This window comes from Phyllostomus discolor, chromosome 13, assembly GCF_004126475.2.
Source record: "Phyllostomus discolor isolate MPI-MPIP mPhyDis1 chromosome 13, mPhyDis1.pri.v3, whole genome shotgun sequence".
Lineage (NCBI taxonomy): Eukaryota > Metazoa > Chordata > Mammalia > Chiroptera > Phyllostomidae > Phyllostomus > Phyllostomus discolor.
In genome coordinates, this window is record NC_040915.2 from 58,209,820 (window position 1) to 58,231,436 (window position 21,617).

Consider the following 21,617-nt stretch of genomic DNA (forward strand, 5'->3'; position numbering starts at 1 on the left):
TTAAAATGTGGTACATCCTTTCTGTTTTTCAAGCTGAGATGACAACTCTGAAAAATTCTGTAGCATTTTTCCCTTTCCTTGAGCACAGGTGCAGAGTTTCTTTGTTTCTAAGGGAACTTTCTCCCATTGTTGTGCTTGTTACAAGTTATAATGTGTCCAGAGTGGTCTGTTTGCCCTTTGGGGTTTGGGGGGGTAAAAAAAAAAAGCTACTTAGTTACTGCTTACAGCATCCTATCTTTTTATTGCTTTTTTCCCCCCAGCCCTCTACTTTTGCAGGTCAAGTCACTTAAGGAAGATTTACAGAAAGGTAAGAATTCCATTTCTTTTCTCTTAAGATTTTTTATACTTTATTCTCCCAGAAACTACAAGAAACCTGTCTTCACAATCTCAGGGAATGAGGCCACTGCACCTCTCTCCTTATCGAATTATGTTCCCTCTAAAAAAATTGTCTGTGCCCTGGCTGGTGTGACTCAGTGGATTGAGTACCGGCCTGCAAACTGAAGGGTCATTGGTTCAATTCCCATGCCTGCGGTGTGGGCTGGGTCCCTGGTTGGGGACATGTGAGAGGCAACCTATGGGTGTATCTGATGTTTCTCTCCTTCTCTTTCTCTCTCCCTCCCTCTATCTAAAAATAAATAAATAAACGAAATCTTAAAAAAGATAAAAAGGTCTGCTATCAGAACCGTAATCACTCTCACTCTGGCACTGAAGAAATTACTTTATTTTAGTGCCAGGAGGAAAATCAATCTGAAGACATAAAGCTTTGTTTACACTTAACTCCAAAACAATTGTTGGCAAAGCATGCTTTCTTAAATATTATGCTTTTGCACAAAACATTTGTTAAGTGCCTACTCTGGGGGAGGCAGGGAAAGAAACATATTCATGGTTACCTACAACATGTACAAGGCACTGTCCTGGGAGCTTTTTGTAATCTCTCTTTACCTTCCCACCAATTTTTTTTTTTGAAACCTCTTGATTTATTCAGATCATTTAATGCGCAATGATGTAACTATGATCCAAAGTGTGCAAAGGTAAAGCCTTCAGCTGCAGCTAGGAGGAGAGGGCAGGCATGGTACCTCTGGGGATGGCAGAGAATCAGGAGGATGGGCTGCCTCCTCCCCAGGGCTGTGCATCTGGGGAGTGTCTCGAGGAGCAGAGCCCAGGCAGTGTAGGGCCAGGGGAAGGGAGCAGAGACCTCCCTCTGGCCTCTGTCAGGAGCTCAGAAGTGCCCCATGGCTGAGCAGCAGCAGCTCAGAAAGGGGCCAGAGGCAGGTATCTGGAAAACACTGTTTCTGAGGTGGGGTTTTAGGAAAGAGGGGCCCTACAGAAGAGGTGGAGGGGCCTCCTGCCCCAGTGGTAGGAGCTGGACCTGAGGCAGGCGCAGGGCCTGAGAGGCCAGGCTGGTGGGCTCAGGAGGACTGAAGGTGGTTTCTGCCCACTCTTGAGTGGGTGAGAAGACTTAGTCTCAGCAGGCGAGTTGGTGTGCCTGAAGTCAGTGGGCAGAGGAGCCAGAACCTGGACTCTGCTCATTCATTCTGGATGCAGATCCTTTCTTTTTTCCTCTCACGACTATACCACGCTGATCAAGGGGCCAAAATGTTAATTGTTAGCAAACAAGGTAATGCCTTAAATTAAAAAGAAAAGAAAAGAAAAAAAAATCCTTCTAATTTACTTTAAAGGACCTTAATATCAGCTACTTTTTAATATTTCAACTTGATGGGAAAACAGTCTGTAAAATCCAAATCCTGAGAGTTAAGATTTCGGTAAAACCCAGACCCCAAGCATGCCCTTCTTACCCTGACCCCTTCTCCTGCCTCCTGTGCCTTTCTGATTTACCAGACTCCTTGTGAAGGTTTTTTTTTTTGAACTACCATTACCACTTCATTCCAAATAAGAAAGGATCACTTCCTCTTCTGAATTGTCACAGCAATTTGAACTTTTTTTCTTTGAACTTAAAAAAATATTTTAAAATTCATTTTTAGAGAGGGGGAAGGGAAGGAGAAAGGGATGGTGAGAAACATCGATGTGAGAGAGAAACATTGATGGGTTGTACCATCAATTGGATGCCGCTCGTATGCGCCCTGATTGGGGACTAAACCCACAACCCAGTCGTGTGCCCTGTCTGGGAATCGAACTGGTGACCTTTCACTTTGCAGGATGACACCTAAGCAACTAAGCCTATTTGAACTTTTCTACGTTGCTTCTTAAATTCTTTATTTTCTCTTTCCCTGTGCATCGCCCCTGCCATTTTTAGACTTTATTTATTTATTTTTAGAGAGAGGGGGAGGGAGAGAGAGTGGTCGCCTCTTGTACACCCCCTACTGGGGACCTGGCCTGCAACCCAGGCATCTGTCCTGACTGAGAATCGAACCAGTGACTCTTTGCTTCGCAGTCCAGTGCTCCATCTGCTCCATCTACTGAACCATGCCAACCAAGGCTGTCTCTCTATTTTTTTATTGCTTGTGCTCAGGTCTTATTTTACCTGCTTGTGTCACCTGAAAAGCAGAGAAGTCTAAATTTTAAGCTCCTGGAAGGCAGAAAATGTGCCTTATTCATGGCAAAGGGTCAATTGTGTTACTTGTTGAATGTCTCAGTATTTATAGATCGAGACTATATTTATCTGCTTTTTTTATATAGATATTGTCTTTTTTAAGATTTTATTTATTTATTTTTTAGAGAGAGAAGGGAGGGAGAAAGAGAGAGACAGACAGACAGACAGAAACATCAAGCATGTACCCTGACTGGGAATCGAACCTGTGACACTTTGGTTCGCAGCCCACGCTTAATCCACTGAGCTACGCCAGCCAGGGTTATTTATCTGCTTTTTTTCAGAATGTATTATTAGATTTCTTCTCTGTTTCAGAAACTATCAGTGTGGACCAGACCGTGACCCAAGTGTTTCGTCTAAGACCTTATCAAGATGTTTATGTGAACGTAGTGGACCCTAAGGTATATCTTTGTTCTGCACCTGAGTTTCTTTTGGATATGATTAGAACCCTTCCTCAAGATGAGGTCTCTAAGGGAATAATGAATTACTTAGGTAGAGTGTTAGACTATTAAATATGTGGTCATATGTAGGTCATTTAGATTATGGATAGTATGTAAGTTGCATTTTAAATGCCCCCCTCCTTTTTTTGCCCTTCTTTCTGTAAGGATGCAGTCTTTTTTTTTAACTCTATGTGTGTATACATTTTTTGCTCCCTTTTTAAGACTTTTGTATATATGTGTATATGTGAAGCTAAATGTAAAATTTTCTATTGAAACACTAAAATTTCTTCATGTATTCTTACACTTCTGGAAATGATCCTATACTTGGTAAAAATCATTGTCTAAAAGATATTATTGACACTATCTATGGAAATAAAGCACATGACTCAACGTCATGTTTGTGTGCCAGAATCAAGACTAAAACTCAGAATTAGTACTCTCATATTCTTTGAACTTAACCATGATACAGCTGCTGTAGCATCTTTTAGAGACTTACCATCTATTCTCATGAGCCTTGTTTGGCGGGATAAAATCCGTTTGTCAGGGTTCTGCTATTGAATGATCTTTCAGTTTCTTATTTTTTGCCAAAAGGTTTCTCCATGTGAGTGGACACTATTTTATGACTATGGAGTGTGGCAGAGGATGGCAGAGAGATATATTTCATTATCTCTTTTAGGATGTGACCCTTGATCTAGTGGAATTAACTTTTAAGGATCAATATATTGGCCGTGGGGATATGTGGCGACTAAAGAAAAGTTTGGTAAGATACAATTTTTAAAAGGTCTATGATTTTTTTTATTATATTAGCAACCCGTGTTCTCACTGAGATGCAAAGATCTAGTAAGGGAGAAGAGTGTACAGTCATTTCAGATTGCAGCATCACGGGCAATCGTTACAAACACTTCATTTATCTTCTTCCCATTCTCTTCTCATGGTTTTTTTTTTTAATTCTGTTTTGCTTATTGTCAGAGATTTTCACTCTGCTTTTTTAGTTTGAATGGGAAATTATAATATTGTTTTTCGTTTGAATGAGACTCTAGTTTTCAAATTTTCACATGATTTCATTTGCACCTCACATTTCTTTGTGAACAGGTATGTGTTACCCCTAATGTATACGTGTGAAAACTGAGATTGGGAAGTAGTGATTGGCTAAGATTAGAAAGCTGGTAAGCAGCCAGCACTGAGCTAAAATTCAGATCTTGCTGTTTCTAGGTTAGACTGCTTTGGCTGTACCCTCCCCCCATTTCCCTTCTTTTATTTTTAATTAACATTTTCCACTGAAAATGATGAGTTCATCAAAATTGTGAGCTGGTGCTAAAATTCTCCTTACTGGGCTTTTTGAGTATTATAAAACAACAAATTATAGGTAGAATTTCCATGCAGCATATATTTTCAGAAAAAAATCTTTGCTCATTTTTTAAATATTTATTGATTTTAGAGAGCGAGAGGAAAGCGGGGAGAGAGAGAAGGTAAAACATCAATTTGTTGTTCCACTTAGTTATGTATTCATTGGTTGATTCTTATATGTGCCCTGACAGGGGGTTGAACCCACAACCTTGGTGTATCAGGACGAACCTCTAACCATCTGAGCTACCTGGTTAGGGCCATAATCTTTGCTCATTTTTAATGGTAGAAGGAGGGTTCTACTTTCTGAAATGAGAGCTTGCCTGAGAAATAAATGTTCTGTATTTAACTGAGTATGTAAATATAGATAATGATACAAACATATGTGGGGACAGGTATATTGGTGGAGCTGGCCACTTACCCACCTGGTCTTTACTATTGTCTGTACTTGCCAAACTCTTAAGAACCTACTGGTACACCTGCCCCAGCAGGTTTTGTAAAGGGATGAATCTATTACCCCCCCTGCTAATTGAACTTTGGGTTGTTAGGAGAGATTAGAAAGCCAGGACTTTCTTTATGACCTTTTATGGCTTTGATGTATTATTGAATTTCTCTCTCTCTTCCCTTAGGTCAGCACCTGTGCCTATATCACTCAGAAGGTGGAATTTGCTGGCATCAGGTAGATACTCCATGACTCTTGACTTCTTTGCTAGTAAATGGGAGTAGGATCTAATGCAGTAATGGGGCAACAAACAGCATTTGAGGTATTTGGATGTCCCTATAATAAAATACATAATAGCTTAAAACATTAGATTATTATACTTAAAACAAACCAACTCCCCCGCCCACAAATGCTCTAGAGTACTGGAAGTTGTGAAGCCACCTGGTATTCTTTAACAAAGGAAGTCTAGACTAATAATTTTAGAATTGGAAAAAGTGCTACATGAACATATTTAAACAGTTTTTTAAAAAAAGATTTGATTTATCTATTTTTAGAGAGAGGGGAAAGGAAGGAGAAAGAGAGGGAGAGAAACATCTATCAGTTGCCTCTTGCACACCCCCAACCGGGGACCTGGCCCACAACCCAGGTGTGTGTCCTGACTGGGAATCGAACTGGCAACCTTCCGGTTTGCAGGAAAAAGTGCCCAACCCACTGAGCCATACCAGTCAGGGAAAACCCTTTTAAAATTTGATGAAAGCTGTAATACTCTGCCCAGAAAATTTTGCATCATTTCAGAGGTTTTATGGATTCCCTGAAGCTCTTTTTTAGACCCACGTATTTTCTATGAACTTTCAGATTAAGGGTTCCTGTTGTATGTACTCAGTATGCTCCAAGAATTCTTGATTTTGCATAATCTGTTCATGGCACTGTCTCCAGAAACCCGAACTTGGCCAGATCAATAGGGTATAAATAACAGAGCAGAGTGAGCCGCCCAGAAGTCATCATTGTTTCTCTGTGGTTTATGCAAGAGTTGTAATAACTTGTGTGTGTTCCTCTTTTCAGGGCACAGGCTGGTGAGCTGTGGGTCAAGAACGAGAAGGTCATGTGTGGCTATATCAGTGAAGATACCAGGGTAAGACTGAGAAAATGCTTTTTGACTTTTATTTCCTTATATCCTTATGCCTAAGTCTGGAAATCAAAAACAAAACAGAGAAATGAGCAAAAACGAGATAATCTCATGATGGCCACTGTCTATCTGCCCACCCAGGCGGACTACATTGTCATATTGTCAGGGACTCCTGAAATTCTAATGTTTTCTAGCTGGAGCTCTTTAATTTGGGGTTGATCTTTGTTTTCTGCTTCTGAAGGAGGTCTTCTTAATACCAGATGTACGGATGTAGTGTCTAACTGGCAGGCTTCTGTGCCCACTAACACATTGCAAAAGTTAGACACAGTAGAAGATTGCATTGGTAAACATGGAGAGAGACCTTTGCAAAGGAATCTCCCCCTTTGCTTTCTATTCTGGTTGGGAAAACCCGTACTTAACAGCTGTGGCCATTACCCGCAATGACGAGACCACCCACCCGCTCTTCTCTGTTCTCACCCCAGTCTCCCCCGAGTGGTTCTCAGCTGGGGGCAGTATTGCCTCCCAGGGGTCTTTTGGCAGAGACATGTTTGGCTCTCACAAATAGGGGCGTGTGGGGGTGCTGCTAAATGCACTGCAGTGTATAGGACAGCCAATAAAGAAATGTTTGTCCCCAGACGGCTGTGTAATGCTGTGGGGGTTCTGTTTTGTGCATTGTGGGGTGTTCAGAAGCATCCCTTGTTTGAATCCGCTGAGTACCAGTGGCACCCTCCACTCCTCACCCTGCAAGCCATGACAACCAGCAGTGTCTCCAGACCTCACCAAATATCCTCTGAGGGAGCAAAATTGCCCCGACTGAGAGCCATCATGTGTCAGAGGTAGCCACTACCTAAATTTTACTTTTTAAATTTCCTTCTTGTTTACATAGCAGTAATACATATACAAGGTAGGCAAGCTGGGTTTACAGTTGTTCATATGGAAAAATGCAAATAAATAAATAAGAATATAAGAATGTTCTGTTCTGCATACTCACAACAGTAAACCTACTTTTGCCCACCCCTGTATGTTTTACTGTAATGTATTATTTGTTTTGCTTATTTTTGAATTTTATTCAAGTGGAATAAAAATGTATGCAGTTTTTATTTTTAAGTGAGCTTGCTTATACTCAATACTATATTTTTAATCTGTAATTAGGGGCATATTTGTTGGGCTGTAGGTTCCATTGTGTAAGGTAATGCCAAATTATTTTTTAAATTCTTCAGATCAGTTTATGCTCCTAGTAGCTATATATAAAATCTCTTGTATTTTTTCACCTTTTCCAACACCTGATCTTAAATTTTTTAAGTTTTTGCAACTCTAATAGGCATAATTTTTATTTTATAGTGATCTTAATTTGCTCTTCTCCAGTTTTCTAGAAATTCACCTTTAAGCGTGACTTACAAAGACCATGATAATTTGGCATTTACTTACTTCTTCAACCTCATTCATTCATTTATTTAACAAATAATATGGAAGCACCTCTTGTGTATCAGTTACTATGCTTCTTCTCCCCATCATCCCCACCCCTTTTAAAGGAATATGGTACAGAACATTATCAGTGAATAGTCTTTATTCTAGAGGGGAATTCAAAGGGGAGAATGGCTATTCCCTGGGGATTCATGGGTGACCAGCACAGGCAAGATCCCTCCTGGTAAGGAGCTTCCACCCTGGTGGAAAGACAGATGTAACACCCTAGTCATAAATGTGGTAATTACAGATTATCACAAGAACTTCAAAGGAAATTAACTGGGTAATGAGAAGGAATAACCGAGGGTGCCTTCTTTAGTAAACATATGAAATCAATTAAAAATTCTGAAGGAAAGGGAGGGAGAGAGACCTTTCTTTACAAAGGTGGGCAGGGTCCTTGACTGCTGTAGCTCAGTTGGTTGGATGCCATCCCGCAAAGCGAAAGATCGATGTGTGAGAGGCAACCCACCGATGTTTCTCTCACAGGCCAATGTTTCTTTCCCTCTCTCCCTCCCTCCCCTCTCTCTAAGTATATGTAAATAAAATATATTTTTAAAAAACAAAAACAAAGGTGGCAGGGAAGGCTTCTCGGAGGAGGTGCTGGAAAGGTAAGACTTAGCTAGCACATGGGGGTTGAGGCAACGAGTGCTCCAGGAAGGGGAAACACTGTTGAGAGGCCTATGTGGCAGAAACTAGGAGACAAGCAGGGAAATGATGTTGGTGAGGAGGTAGACAGGCTCCAGCCCATTCACACAGGCCCTTGAGAGCCATTTATTCTGAGGACAGTTAGAATGCCTTGAAGGACGTTAAGTGTGGGTGTGATACATGAATTATGTTTTTAAAAAGATTACTTATTTATTCCGTTGGATTTTGTTGAACAAAAAACCCCAAAGTAACAGTGGCTAATTGATGTTTAAAGGTCAACTTTTTTCTCTCCTATAAAAGAAGTGCATGCATGGGTAGGCAGTTCATGGCTGGTATGACAGTGTCACAATTATTGGTGATCTAAGGCTCCTTTCTGTCTTCCTGTTGGGCCATCCTCAGGGTTGGGCTTCCATGGCCCATCTGGAGCTGCTGTAGCCACATCCATATTTCAGTCAGAGGAAGGAAGAAGAGAAGAAAGACAGAGGGATGCATTCTCCTGCTTTCATCTTATTGGACAGAATTTAGTCACATTTAGCTGCTTAGGAGGCTGTTTAGTCTTTTGGGTGGGTCCCTTACCCCCCAGAATAGAATTGGTTTCTTGTTTCTCAGGAAGAAAGGGTATTGGATAGACATCCATAATACCTGCCGTGGCCCCTCTGACGCTGGTGTGGAGAGTTGTTTGTCGGGACAAGAGTAGAAGTAGAGAGGCAAGTTGGAGAGTTAGGAGATGGCGGCAGGGACTAGGGTGGGGGCTGTGGCAGTGAAGGGACATAGCAGATTTGAGATACGTTTCGGGGTAGAGACCACAGAACTTGCTGATGCATTGGATGTGAGGAGTGAAAGAGAGTCGATCAGCTGGGTAGATACATCAGGGTGCCACTCAGGAGACGGAAAAGACTGGGGAGGAGATGGTTGGGGGGAATTAACCAGCTCAGTTTGTGGGGGGCCTGCTGGACCTCAGGGGAAACAGTTGAGTCTGGAGTTCATTTCATCAGTTCTCCTATATCTCCAGCCCCAACAGATCCTAGCTGTGGAAACCGTAAGCTGTTTCTCAAATGTGCCATGTTTTTTTCTTGCCTTTACGTCTGCGTAGGCTGCTCTTTCCTGCCTGGGAGAGATTCTGCCTTCCCACTTTCCCAAGCCACTTAGCCATTCCTCAGCACCTTCTTGCTTCAGCCAGGCTGGAATTGCCCCCATGGCAGCCTGGACATATGTTAGCACTTATCCCTCCGCGGTAGATATGTTTGCTCACGTGCCTGCTACCAGACGGCAAGTACTGTGAGGACAAGGACTGCATCTTGTTCTTCTCTACCCCGAAGTCCTCTGGCATGGGTCCTGGTGCTTCATAAATAGTCTTTCAAATGTTAGTTGAATGAAATTTTAGACATGCTTTCCCCACCCAAGAATTCCTACTCTGATCAGGAAAACGAGAGTTTAGTGCATGGAAGGAAATCAGCACTACAAAGTTGAATCAATGGCACAAGGCCCTCTGACGTCAGCTAAACTTTATAACCAGTTCAGTTACTTGGTTTTCCAGCCCACAGAAGATCAGAGGTAGCAAACATAAAAAGAAAGGGAGTGTTGATGTCTACAAGTTATTTTTATGTAGAAAGAAGATAGATTATTGATGTGTAAAGGATGGCCAGATGGTGATAGGTAAGTGGTAAAGCCAATGTCATGTTCAGTAGAGGATTTAGGTGGTGGGAATGTGAGTGTTTGCTGTTTGAATTTTAAAAATCTTTTTTGTATATTTGGAAAATTTTTATAAGAAAATAAGAAAAATCACAAATTCTAAATTAAGAATGGCAATATTAACTATATTATACAGATATGGCTATATTTCTATGTAAATATTAAAATATTGAGAGAAAAGGTTCTAACCAGCATTAACTAGAATTTTCCAAAATATTGTTAAAAGATATTCAAATTCAGTAAATGATTCACTTAAAAAAAGAAGGAAGACAAACAGCCCCGTTAAAAAATGGGCAAATGGTTTGAATAGACATTTTTTCCAAAGAAGATATACAGTTGACCAATAAACACATGAAAAGATGCTCAATATCATTAGTTGTTAGGGAAATGGAAATCAACACCACGTTGAGATACCCCTCAAACCTACTAGGATGGCCATAATAACAATAAAAATGTTTTAGAAAGGACAGTAACAAATGTTAGAGAGGATGTGGAGAAATTAGAACCTGCATAGACTGCTGTGGGGAATGTGGAGTGGTGCAGCCACGTGGAACAGTTTGGTTAAATGCAGAATTACCAAATGACCCAGCATGTACCTGGTAGAATGGAGAATATGTGTTCACACAAAAACTTGCATACAAATGTGTGTAGCAGAATTATTCATAACAGCCAAAAAGTGGAAACAACCAGGGATGTCCATCAGCTGATGAATCTATAAGCACAATATGGTATAGCCATGCAATGGAATGTTATTCAGTAAAAAAGAAGGAAGTGATGATTCATGCAACACTGTGGTCAAACCTGGAAAACATTATGCTAAGTGAAAGGAACCAGTCACAAAAGACCACATCGTGCCCTGGCTGGCGTAGCTCAGTGGATTGAGCGCGGGCTGCGAACCAAAGTGTCTCAGGTTCGATTCCCAGTCAGGGCACATGCCTGGGTTGCAGGCCACGGCCCCCAGCAACCGCACATGGATGTTTCTCTCTTTCTCTCTCCCTTCCCTCTCTAAAAATAAATAAATAAAATCTTAAAAAAAAAAAAAAAGACCACATCGTGTATGATTCCATTTATCTGAAAAGTGTTCCCAAGAGACCAGTCCACAGAGATAGATTAGTGGTTGCCAGGGAAGAGGGGAGTAGGGCGGACCTGCTAATGGGTATGGTATGGTGCTTCTCTTTGGAGTGATTAAAATGTTCTAGCATTAGTGCTAATGGTTGCATAACATCGTGAATATGCGAAAAACCACTGAATTCACTAAAAATGGTGAATATTATGTTGTTTGAGTTTTATCTTTAAAAAATCTACCTAAACAAAATAAAAAAGGAAAGAACCATTAGGAGGGTAATTTTAATATAACAGTAATTGGCATTTTCAAAATTTCAAAGTGAAGGACACATTTAAAGTTCTAATCAGCATTAACTAGAGTTTTTCAAAGTATCTCTGAAAGACTGAAATGCAGTAAATGATTAAAAACTAAAACACAGGCATAACTAAAAATAGCACTTTTTAAAACAGATTTTATTTATTTATTTTTAGAGAGAGGGGAAGGGAGGGAGAAAGGGGGGAGAGAAACAGCAATGTGTGGTCGCCTCTTGTGCACCCCCTACCAAGGGTAGGGGGACTGGCCTGCAACCCAGGTATGTACCTTGACAAGGAATCAAACAGGTGACCCTTTGGTTTGCAGGCTGGCACTCAATCCACTGAGCTACACCAACCGGCCTAAAAATATCACTTCATATGTATTTATACACACACACTATAAATATGGAGTGTTAACCAGATCTAGAAAAGTATCTTTTAAATCTACTTAATAACACATGGTTTTCATACAATAAAATAGACCCATTATATATGTGTAGTTTGAATTTTGACAAATGTGTATACCACCAGCACCACAAACAAATACAGAACATGTCTGTCACCCCAAGAGGTTCCTTTGTGCCCCTTTGGCATCATTACCCGCCCCCCATACACACAGGCAACCCTTGATCTTCTGTCTCTAGAATAATTTTGCCCAAAAAGGTATCTTTAAAAAAATAACTTCTTTAATTATAAGACCATTGCATATTTATTATGAAAAATGTAGATAGTATATTTTTCTGTTTCTCTGAAATAGTTCAGGCTTTTAAAAAAGGATAAACATAAAAATAAAAATAGCACAAGCGCTCATAATGCCACTACTCAGAGGTGGTCACAGTTAACATTTTGGAAGGTATATTTTCTTTGAGTCTTTGTGTGTCTATGTGTTAGGTAGGGAGAGCGAGTTTGTTGTGCGTTGTCTGTTATGCCCCAGAGACTATGGAAAGCCCTGGGAAGCAAATGGTGAATGTGCTTCTGCCTTTAAGAAGCAAGGTCTCCACTGAGTGCCAGAGACTTACATCTTGCTTTGAGTTCCAGAGGCTTGTATTTTGCTTTCCCACCAAATGTCTTTAGAGCCTGTGGAGGACGGAAGGGCTGGACAAAGGCTCTGTGGTAAAGCACACAGGCCCAGAAAACCACTCAGACTTCTCCTGTAGGCAGTCTGGGGATGGAGTCGGGGTACAATGTGAATTATTTACTAGACCTGGCAATACATCAACTGGCATGTCTTAGCCCAAATTCTACTTCTGTAATGAGGCTTCCTTGACTTTCCCAGGTGGACCTGCTTCCCCTTCTCCAATGTTTCTTGTGGGAAGCTTCATGAAATGTTTGTATATGTTGCATTATTTTACATGTCTTTATCCTGTACAATAAACTCCTAGAGGGGGCTTATAGTTGAGGATAAAGGAACAGAATTTTCTCCTGAAGGCCTGTGATGTCAGGGATGAAGCTTGCTATTAGAAGAACCATGTCACAAGAGAAATCTTCCACCATTGCTTTTTTTGGTTGGTGGTAGTAAAATAAGTGCACACATACACATATATATACATAAAATTTACCATATTAACCATTTTTAAGTGTGCAGTTAAGTAGTGTTAAGCACATTTACATTATTTAGAAACATCTCCAGCACTTTTTCATCTTGCAGAACTGAAACTCTCCATCATTGCTTTTTTAATGAAATTGTGTTTTTTGTTTATTTCAGGTGGTGTTCCGTTCGACGTCGGCTATGGTTTACATATTTATTCAGATGAGCTGTGAAATGTGGGATTTTGATATTTATGGTACTGTTCCTAAACGCTGATTGTAACTGCTAGTGGGGAGAAGTTTCTGGTTTCTCCCAGTTGTTGTCATTTACAGTAAGCTCTTGACATTCTCTAACAGTATGTCCTGAATTTTTACATATCCTCAAATGATGAAACAAATATTTTATATATTTCATCTATGAAATATATAAAAGTGAATTTCATAATGTGATAAAGTATTAAAGGGTAAAAAAAGCACAATCACTCATAATGCCAATAGATCTCTTTTTTAAGTATATTTTATGGATTATGCTGTTACAGTTGTCCCAATTTTTTTCCCCTACCAATAGATCTTTAATTGTTATACAGCTAACTACAGGGTCAAAAGTCACAGAGTGACTCTGTGGCTTGAAACCAGCACTTTCATTTCTCATCCTATCATCATAGAAATCACTAAATTTGTCTCATTTTATCAGAATTACTACACAGTAAATAGAGAACAATAAAGCTGCTATGAGGTGTGGATACTGTGTCCAACACACCATCCTCATGGTGTATGTAATTGAAATTTGTGTTTAGCAAAATCATAAATTAATTTTTGCTGTGAGCCATCAAGGTCACTCAAAGACAGCAGAAACCGAACATGGTCGTTTAGTGAATTCCCTGGGTCCACCAGGTCATCTTCTGTAGGCATCACTCTGAAAATAATCATGTTTGGAAGTTAGATGGTGCTTTCATTTTGAAAATACACCATATTTTTCCATCATGAAAGCTTTTTAAATCTTGCATTTTACATTGAAGCCATGGCCTCTTTCTGAGTGAGGTAAATACTAAATTTGGTTCCATAGAAAGTGTCGGTTGAAACCACTTCTGTATATCTGGCTTTTACAATCTTGTTTGGTGATGTAGCAGAACCCACCTTCTCTTTGACTAGTCCCATTCCTGTTACTTTACTGAGAGAAGAAATTGAAAGCAAGAAGTAAAAATAATCCTCAGCCCTGACTGGTGTGGCTCAGTTGGTTGGGTGTTACTACCAGGTGATTTCCAGTCAGGGCACATGCCTAGGTTGTGGGTTAGGTTACTAGTTGGGGTGTTTGTGAGAGGCAGTCGATCAATGTTTCTCTCCCTCCCTTTCCCTCTCTCTAAAAATAAATAATTAAAATAATAATCCTCATCCTGCTCTTGTTTCTTTTCAGGGGATCTGTATTTTGAGAAAGCTGTGAATGGTTTCCTTGCCGATCTCTTTACCAAGTGGAAGGTATGTATCTTATGCCCTGAATCTCATGGAGCGAACATTATTCAATGCAGATTTTAAAGGAACACTATTTCTATTAAGCTTCATTTAGTTGGGTTATCTTAGCTAAAGCCTTAATTGATAGCATGCTAGATTTAAATTACTTTAATCACTTCAATATTGTAAAGGGCATTTATGGAAAACCCACGGTGGTAGACTGAGAACTTGTCCCCATAAGATCAGGAACAGGAGAAGGACGCCTGCTGTCACCACTGGTGTCCACCGTTGTGCTGGAAGTTCCAGCCCGAGCCACTGCGTAAGGAAAAGAAACAGAAGGCATCCATGATGGAAAAGAAGGCAGATGACATCCTGTATGTAGAAAAATCCTTTAAAAAATCTATAAAAACAACTATTAGAGCTAAAAAATGAATTCACCAAAATTGTAGGTTACAAAATAAATGCACAAAATTGGTTATGTTTCATTAATGATGAAAATCAAATAGGAAATAAAACAAGGAATTACATTTTAAAAATTGGAAGTAAAAACAGTCCCATTTGTGAGAACATCAGAGAGCATAAAATACTTTGGAGTAGTTTACCCGAGGAGGTGCAAGAATTACACACTAAAATCTACAAAACGTTGCTGAAAAAATTAACACAGGCCTAAATAGATGAAAACTAATCCATTGTCATGGATTGGAAGATGTACTCTTGTTGAAATGGCAATACTACTCAAAGTAAGCTACAACTCGGTGCAGCCCCTAATCAAAATCCCAGTGACTCTCCCCCGGCCGCCCACAGAAATGGAAAAGCTAATTATAAAATTTATGTGGAATTGCAAGGGATCATGAATAGCCAAAACATTCTTGAAAAAGAATAAAATTGGGGGACTGTCACTTCCTCATTTCAAAACTTACAACAAAGTCAAAAGTAGTCAAAACAGCATGGTACTGGCATAAGTATACATATATATAATCAATGAATAGGATTCAGAGTACAGAAATCAACCTGTACATCTATGCTCTTGATTTCAGACAAGGATGTCAAATCCATTCAATGAGGCAAAGAACAATCTCTTTAGCAGTGATTCTAAGACAGCTGAATATCCATATGCAAAAGAATGTATTTGGACTCCACCTTGTAGCATATAAAAAATATTAACTCAAAATGCATCCAATACCTATATATGAAAGCTAAAACCATAAAAATCTTAAAGGAAAACACAAGCTAAGTCTTTATGACATGGGATTTGGCAAGGATTTCTTAGGACACCAGAAGCACAAGAAACCAAAGAAAAATAAATGGAATGAACTTCATTAAAATTAAAAATTTTGTACATCAAGAAACTCTATCAAAAAAAGTGAAAAGACAATACACAGAATGGGAGACAATATTTGCAAATTAGCTATTTTGTAAGAGTCCAGTGTCCAGAATATATGAAGAACATTTACAACTTAACAACAAAAAGAGAAACCCAATTAACAATAGGCAAAGGGCTTGAATAGACATTTCTCCAAATAAGATATACAAGTGGCCAATAAACATATGAAAAGATGCTCAACATCAATAGTCATGAGGGAAATGCAAACCAATGCCACAATGAAATACCACTTCACATCCATTGGGATGACTATGATAATAACTTTTAAAATGGGATATAACAAGTGGTGGAAAGGATGTGCAGAGCTTGGAATCCTTGTACATTTCTGTCGGGCTTGTAAATGGTATAGCTGCTGAGGAAAACAGTTTGTGGCATCTTAATAATCAACGGAATTACTATGTGACCCAGCAATTCCACACTTGAATAGATACCTGAAATAATGGAGAATATGTTCACACAAAAACTTATATGTGAATGTTCATAACAGCATTATTCATAACAGCCAAAAAGTAGAAACTACATAAATATTTGTCAGCTAAATGAATGGATAAACAGAATGTGGTACTTTTTACAGGATGTAATATTATTCAGCCATGAAGAGGAGTGGAACAGTGTGGATAAACCTTAAAAACATTATACTAAGGGACAGAAGCCAGACACAAAACACCACGAATTATAAAATCCTGTTTATATGAAATGTTCAGAATAAGCCAATCTGTAGAGACAAAAAAATCGACTAGTGGCTGCCAGGGCATGGGGACAGGGCATGACTGCTTAGTCAGTCTAGGCTTGCCTTTTGGAGGGATGAAAATGTTCTGGGTCTAGATAGTGGAGATGGTTGCGCGACATTATTAATGCACTAACCATCATTAATGGTAATGTTTATGTTCTGTGTATTTCACCACAATTGAAAAACACCAAAACTTACTGTAATCAGTTACCCTACCCTGATTTCACATGGAAACAGCTTCTTGATCAAGAAGTATTGGCAGTCACATATGTAGCAGAAAGAGCCTGGAGTCTGGATTTTAAAAGGCTGGGTTTTAAGTTATGGTTCTGCTCTGATTAGCTTTTTTATATTTGGAAAATATTCAGTCACTCTGAGCCTCTTATTTTCTTGTCTGCAAAGTGGAGACAATAATAGTCCCTACCTCACAAGTTGTTTTACGTTATCTGCACATAATAACGTCCCAGTAGGGTCTGGGTATCAGTGGAATCCAAGTCTCACTCTCTTTCCTCGGTAATATGGGGAAAATATCCTTCCACTCCGAAGGTTCAAGAAATAGAAATATGAAACTTTCTCAGAGAACTTGCAGACCTGCTGGGGAGATTGGATATATGTATTTGAAACATCAGCTAACCATACATTTTTAGGGGTTAGAATTTTCTTTTCTTTTGCATTAGGACTTGGAAGGCTAAGGAAGGCTTGGAGGGTTGGAGAGGAAGACAGAGGGTGTTTCATATGCAAAGGAAGGAGCAGGGGCATTAGAATGAGGTGCGGTCTTAGGGGACACCACAGAGTTTGTGAGGGGAATCATCAAGGAATAAGATTGGATCCAAAGGTCAGGGTCAGGTCAAGCCAGGCAAGTTGGACTTGCTTTGATAAGAAGTGGGAGCTGCTAAACATGGTCCAGTAGGGGTCAGTGTAATCAAAGTTGGAGAGACTTTGAGGAAGAAGAGTAGCCCAGTGGCCAGGAACAATTTGGCGAAGGGACAGACTGCAATCAAGCAGACCAGCTAGGAGGTTTCTGCAGCCATGTGGCTTCAGGGTGATCAGTCCTTTGAATCTGCCTCAGTGTGGGGGTCTGAGGGGAACACAAACAACAGGGTCTGCAGGAAGCCAGGCCTTAGGGGTGGGCTGCATGATGGTCACCTTGGACCACGTAATGGCCGTGTCGGTGTTGGGTCCACGCACACCTCCATTTCAAGTTGGGTTCAGCGGCCCTCTAGATGCCTCTAACCCAAGATTTTGTGGGTGCACCTATACGAGTGGATATAGGGACATGTGGCATAAGCCCAGTCCTTAGTTTACAGGACTTTGCTCTTGGGGTTTGTTTATTTATTTTTTAAATCAAGAACCTAGTTATAAAGTAAGAACTTGAAAATGAATAAAAAGAACTCTGTAACCACACTGTTGACTTAATGAAGTCTGGGGAAAGTTATGCATATACCCTGTTGGACAGCTGACTCTGTGGATAGCAGGATCAAGCGTGGGAATTTATGAATTCATTTCTGAGCCCAAAATGTGGTGGTGGTGGAGGTAATGGTAGTAATCCCAGGTAATATTTATTATTTTGACATAGCAGGTATCGTCATATTATCCCACTTAGTTCTCTTGTCCCTATTACATAGGGTGGAAAGCCCAGCTCTAGGAGGTTAGGTAACTCATCCATGATCAGGAACCTGTGAAAGCAGACTAAGGATTCTAATCCTGTTCCATCCATTCATCCAGAGCCAGCCTGAAAGCATCACCCTGGTGCTGTCATATGTTCCTGGAATCCTAGGCTTGTTGCTGCTGTTGCGTAGTGTCTTCCCCATCACACATGCGTCAAGAAGCATGTATGACCATGCCGGCCCACTGTAAGGCATTTTCCCTATAGATCACTTATAGCAAAATCAGGTAAAAATGCTCAGTTTAGAGCCCTGGAGTTTAATACATTTGTTGGTGGCTAATGAAGATCTGCTTTTTCATAGCACTCTGCTCTTGGTACTGTGGCTTGTGTTTAGGAATTTCCACTTGAGATATATCCATGGAAGAATATGAGGCTGTATTGTATGCCTTATATGGTGAATGGTGAATGGTGTAGTCAGTAAGTACAGTTGGGTTAGAGATGAGGTTGGTGAATAAAGGCTGTTGTTTTCAAAAACTCAGGAGGCCCTGAAACCGAGCTTGCTGGCTCACTGGTGCAAGCCCAATTGCATGCCATCTGTGAACACTCTGCTTCCAGATCTTGACCCCCAGACTCTATGGAAATGTTTATTCTCACTAGTCTTCCCCAGTCCAAAGGTAATTCAGTGCCTTGCCTTTAACCCCTGCATCTCCAGCGGCCACCAGTCCTCACCCTGTGACAACGTTAGGATCTGGGAGTGTCTTTGATTCTTACATCTACCACCATCAGTTCTGTTCTTGTTTCCTGAACTACACTTGTGTAGAAAATTTTTAAAAAAACACTGACGCAGATACAAATACCACGAGCCTGTGACACCAGGCTGATGTATTTCATGCTAGGTCAAGAGCTAGGAGACAGGGACCCATACCTTTCAGTGATTTGCCCTTTTCAAAGCATTTGCCACGTTCCTGGATCTTTGGGTAATTTGCCCAAGGTCACGTAGTGGTAAGTTCCAGAGCCAGGACTGGATCCAGGTTTTCTGACTCCCAATAGTGGTCTGTTCTTTGTATTATATAACCTGTAATTAATCACCTGATGTTACCTAATGCTATACTGCCGCGATGCCTCCTAGAATTGAGAATACCATGTTCATGCAAGCTGCTTCATATTGAAGTAAGTGGAATAAACTGGAGCCTTCTCTTTCTCTACTCATCCCTAGGAAAAGAACTGTAGTCATGAAGTGACAGTGGTCCTATTTTCTAGAACTTTCTATGATGCAAAATCTCTTGGTGAGTAAGTCTTTCCCCTCGTTATTTTGTGTTAATTTTTCCACATCCCTACCCCCATCCGTTCCCTATTGCCTTCTTCCTCTTTGCACGGCTCCATCTTGCTCATCTTTCCTGTACGTGGACAGGGCAGAGTAGCAGACGTCACAGTCCGGTAGTGGACACAAGAAGTCTGTGGGCTGTGATTCATCTCCAAACCGACTTTATAGATATTGATTTATTTATTTTGAAGTTGTTCAGTCCAGAAGAGGAAGTAGAGAAACTGTGAGTTTATCTTTTCAGTCTGATCTACATGCTCTGTTTTCTCTGTTTCAGACGAATTTCCTGAAGCACACCGAGCCTCCATTCGGCAGGATCACAAGGGACGATTCTACGAAGACTTTTACAAGTGCGTTTTGGATCCTTCGCTAGGCCCCACCCTTTTTTGGTGGTTTCTTTCCTACCTTTAAAAAAATTAATAACCTTTTTATTTTAGAATAATTATAGGTTTGCAGAGAAGTTGCCAAGATAATTCAGAGAGTTCCCATATACCCTTTACCAAGCTTTCCCTGTTAACGTTTCATAACCAAGGTACATCTGTCAAAACTGCACGAACATTACTATTAACTGAATTTCAGGCTTTTTTCAGATTTCACCCGTTTTTCCTCTTTTGTACAAGGATGCAGTCTAGGATACCACACGGCATTAAGACTTCCCAAACTTTTTATTGTGAAAAACTTCAAACTTGCAGCAAAGAAGAATGAGTTAATACAAGGAACCCATTTATCCAGCATCTGGTTTTCACAGTTGTTATCATGCTATATTTGCTTCATCTGTTTTGTTTTGTTTTTTCTTTTTGGTGGGGGAATGAAATTTTGTTTGAGAGTAAATTATAGGTAGCATAACATTTTGTTCCTACGTATATGTAAAGAGTAAGGGCGTTTTCATGTATAATCACAATATAATCACCTGTGTGCAATAGCTGCTTGACACCTGATTTCTGATAATGCTCCTTTCAGAGTGGTGGTGCAGAATGAGAGGAGAGAAGAGTGGACTTCGCTCCTTGTGACCATTAAAAAACTCTTCATCCAGTATCCAGTGTTGGTGCGACTGGAACAGGCAGGTACTGCATCCATGTGGTGGAGGTGCCGCAGGGAAGGAGGCGAGGGATGGGCTGGGAGACGACGGGGTCCCTGCTTCTTTCCCTTCCAGTGGCCGGTGTAGCTCCTGCTTCTGTCAGGTTTCAATTTCTGGTTGGGTCCAGTTGTTCTTGACGTGTTCAGTACAGTGCGATAATGTCCCTCCTACAGGGTGGGGGCCCTTTGGAGCCAGGTACCTTGCACTTGGTTTTTAAGAGTTGATCACGTGTGGTAATTACCAGAGGGAAGGTGGGTGCGGACAGATAGAAGAGGTGTAGGGGGTGTAAATGTGATGGAAGGAGACTTGACTCGGGTGAACACACATTACAATATACAGATGACTATTATAGAATTGTACACCAACACCTATGTACTTTTATTAACTAATGCCACCCCAATAAACTCAATAAAAAAGTTTTTTTTTAAAAGGAGTTTATCTTTCACGAACTATTTTTCCTTCTCTTGTGTCTTTTGCTTCAGAGGGCTTTCCTCAAGGAGAAAATTCTACCTCAGCACAAGGCAACTACCTGGAGGCCATCAACCTGTCATTCAATGGTGAGGAAGGACACCAGCCAGTGAGCAGGCATCTGCTTACCTTGTGACCATGAACTTCCCTTTACTAAAGCCCAAAGACCCAGACCTAGTCCATGATGTTCACACCCACCAACCCCCCAAACTGATTGAAAGCAGTAACTTCTGATGGCCACCATTTAGCTCTTAGGGCTTCTGTTGGGAAGTTAACTTGTGTTCTCATCCGTTTCTCGTGGTAACCTAAGATTTAAGAGCTGGAGAGGATCTCCCTTGGGCTCTCTGCTTTACTAAACTGCGTTCTTACTCATTTTTACCCCATCCCTCACCTGCTTCTAGGTAATTTTTTTCACTCTACTTTTTTTTAAAAATTTTTATTTATGTAATTTTAGAGGTGGGGGGAAGGAGGGAAAAAGGGAGTATGAGAAACACTGATATGAGAGAGAAACGCCCATTGGCCATCTCCTGTGCGCTCCTCAAATGGGGACTGAACCTGCAACCCAGGCGTGTGCCCTGACCAGAAATCCAAGCAGCGACTTTTCACCTTGTGGGTCAACACCCAGCCGACCAAGCCAGACCAGTCAGGGCTTAAAAAATCACAGAAGTGACCTGTGTGCCTAGAATTCAAGTACTGGAGAGATATACTAAGTAAAAATGAGTATCTCCCCACTCCTTCTACTATTAGGCCCCTTCTAAGTGGCACCATTGTTAAGAGGGTGGTATGATTTCTTCTAAATGTTTGTCCCTACATTTACGTGTTGGCTGAAACACTTAGTTTTCAAATCCCCAAAACCTACTAAATTTATTCGTGTAAACAAACAAACAAAAATTATGGATACAGGGGTTCAGTGGGGCAGCCAGGAAAGGCTTGAACACCATGCCGAAGAACATGGGGCCAGGGTGGCTCTGGCAAGCGCAGCAGCAGGAATGCCCAG

At 40.6% G+C, this 21,617-nt stretch overlaps 1 protein-coding gene across 14 annotated transcripts in view; it reads left to right on the forward strand.

The window, feature by feature from the left end:
• DEPDC5 (DEP domain containing 5, GATOR1 subcomplex subunit) overlaps positions 1–21,617 on the forward strand; it is a 92,703-nt gene that overhangs the window by 3,421 nt on the left and 67,665 nt on the right. For all 14 annotated transcript variants that reach the window (XM_028527497.2, XM_028527493.1, XM_036013686.1 and 11 more), the window contains 11 exons: positions 261–307; positions 2,864–2,949; positions 3,665–3,748; positions 4,962–5,011; positions 5,837–5,906; positions 12,766–12,844; positions 14,002–14,063; positions 18,970–19,039; positions 19,352–19,424; positions 20,035–20,138; positions 20,635–20,709. In XM_028527497.2, coding sequence (XP_028383298.1) covers positions 261–307; positions 2,864–2,949; positions 3,665–3,748; positions 4,962–5,011; positions 5,837–5,906; positions 12,766–12,844; positions 14,002–14,063; positions 18,970–19,039; positions 19,352–19,424; positions 20,035–20,138; positions 20,635–20,709 — 800 coding nt within the window. The remainder of the gene's footprint in view (positions 1–260; positions 308–2,863; positions 2,950–3,664; positions 3,749–4,961; positions 5,012–5,836; positions 5,907–12,765; positions 12,845–14,001; positions 14,064–18,969; positions 19,040–19,351; positions 19,425–20,034; positions 20,139–20,634; positions 20,710–21,617) is intronic.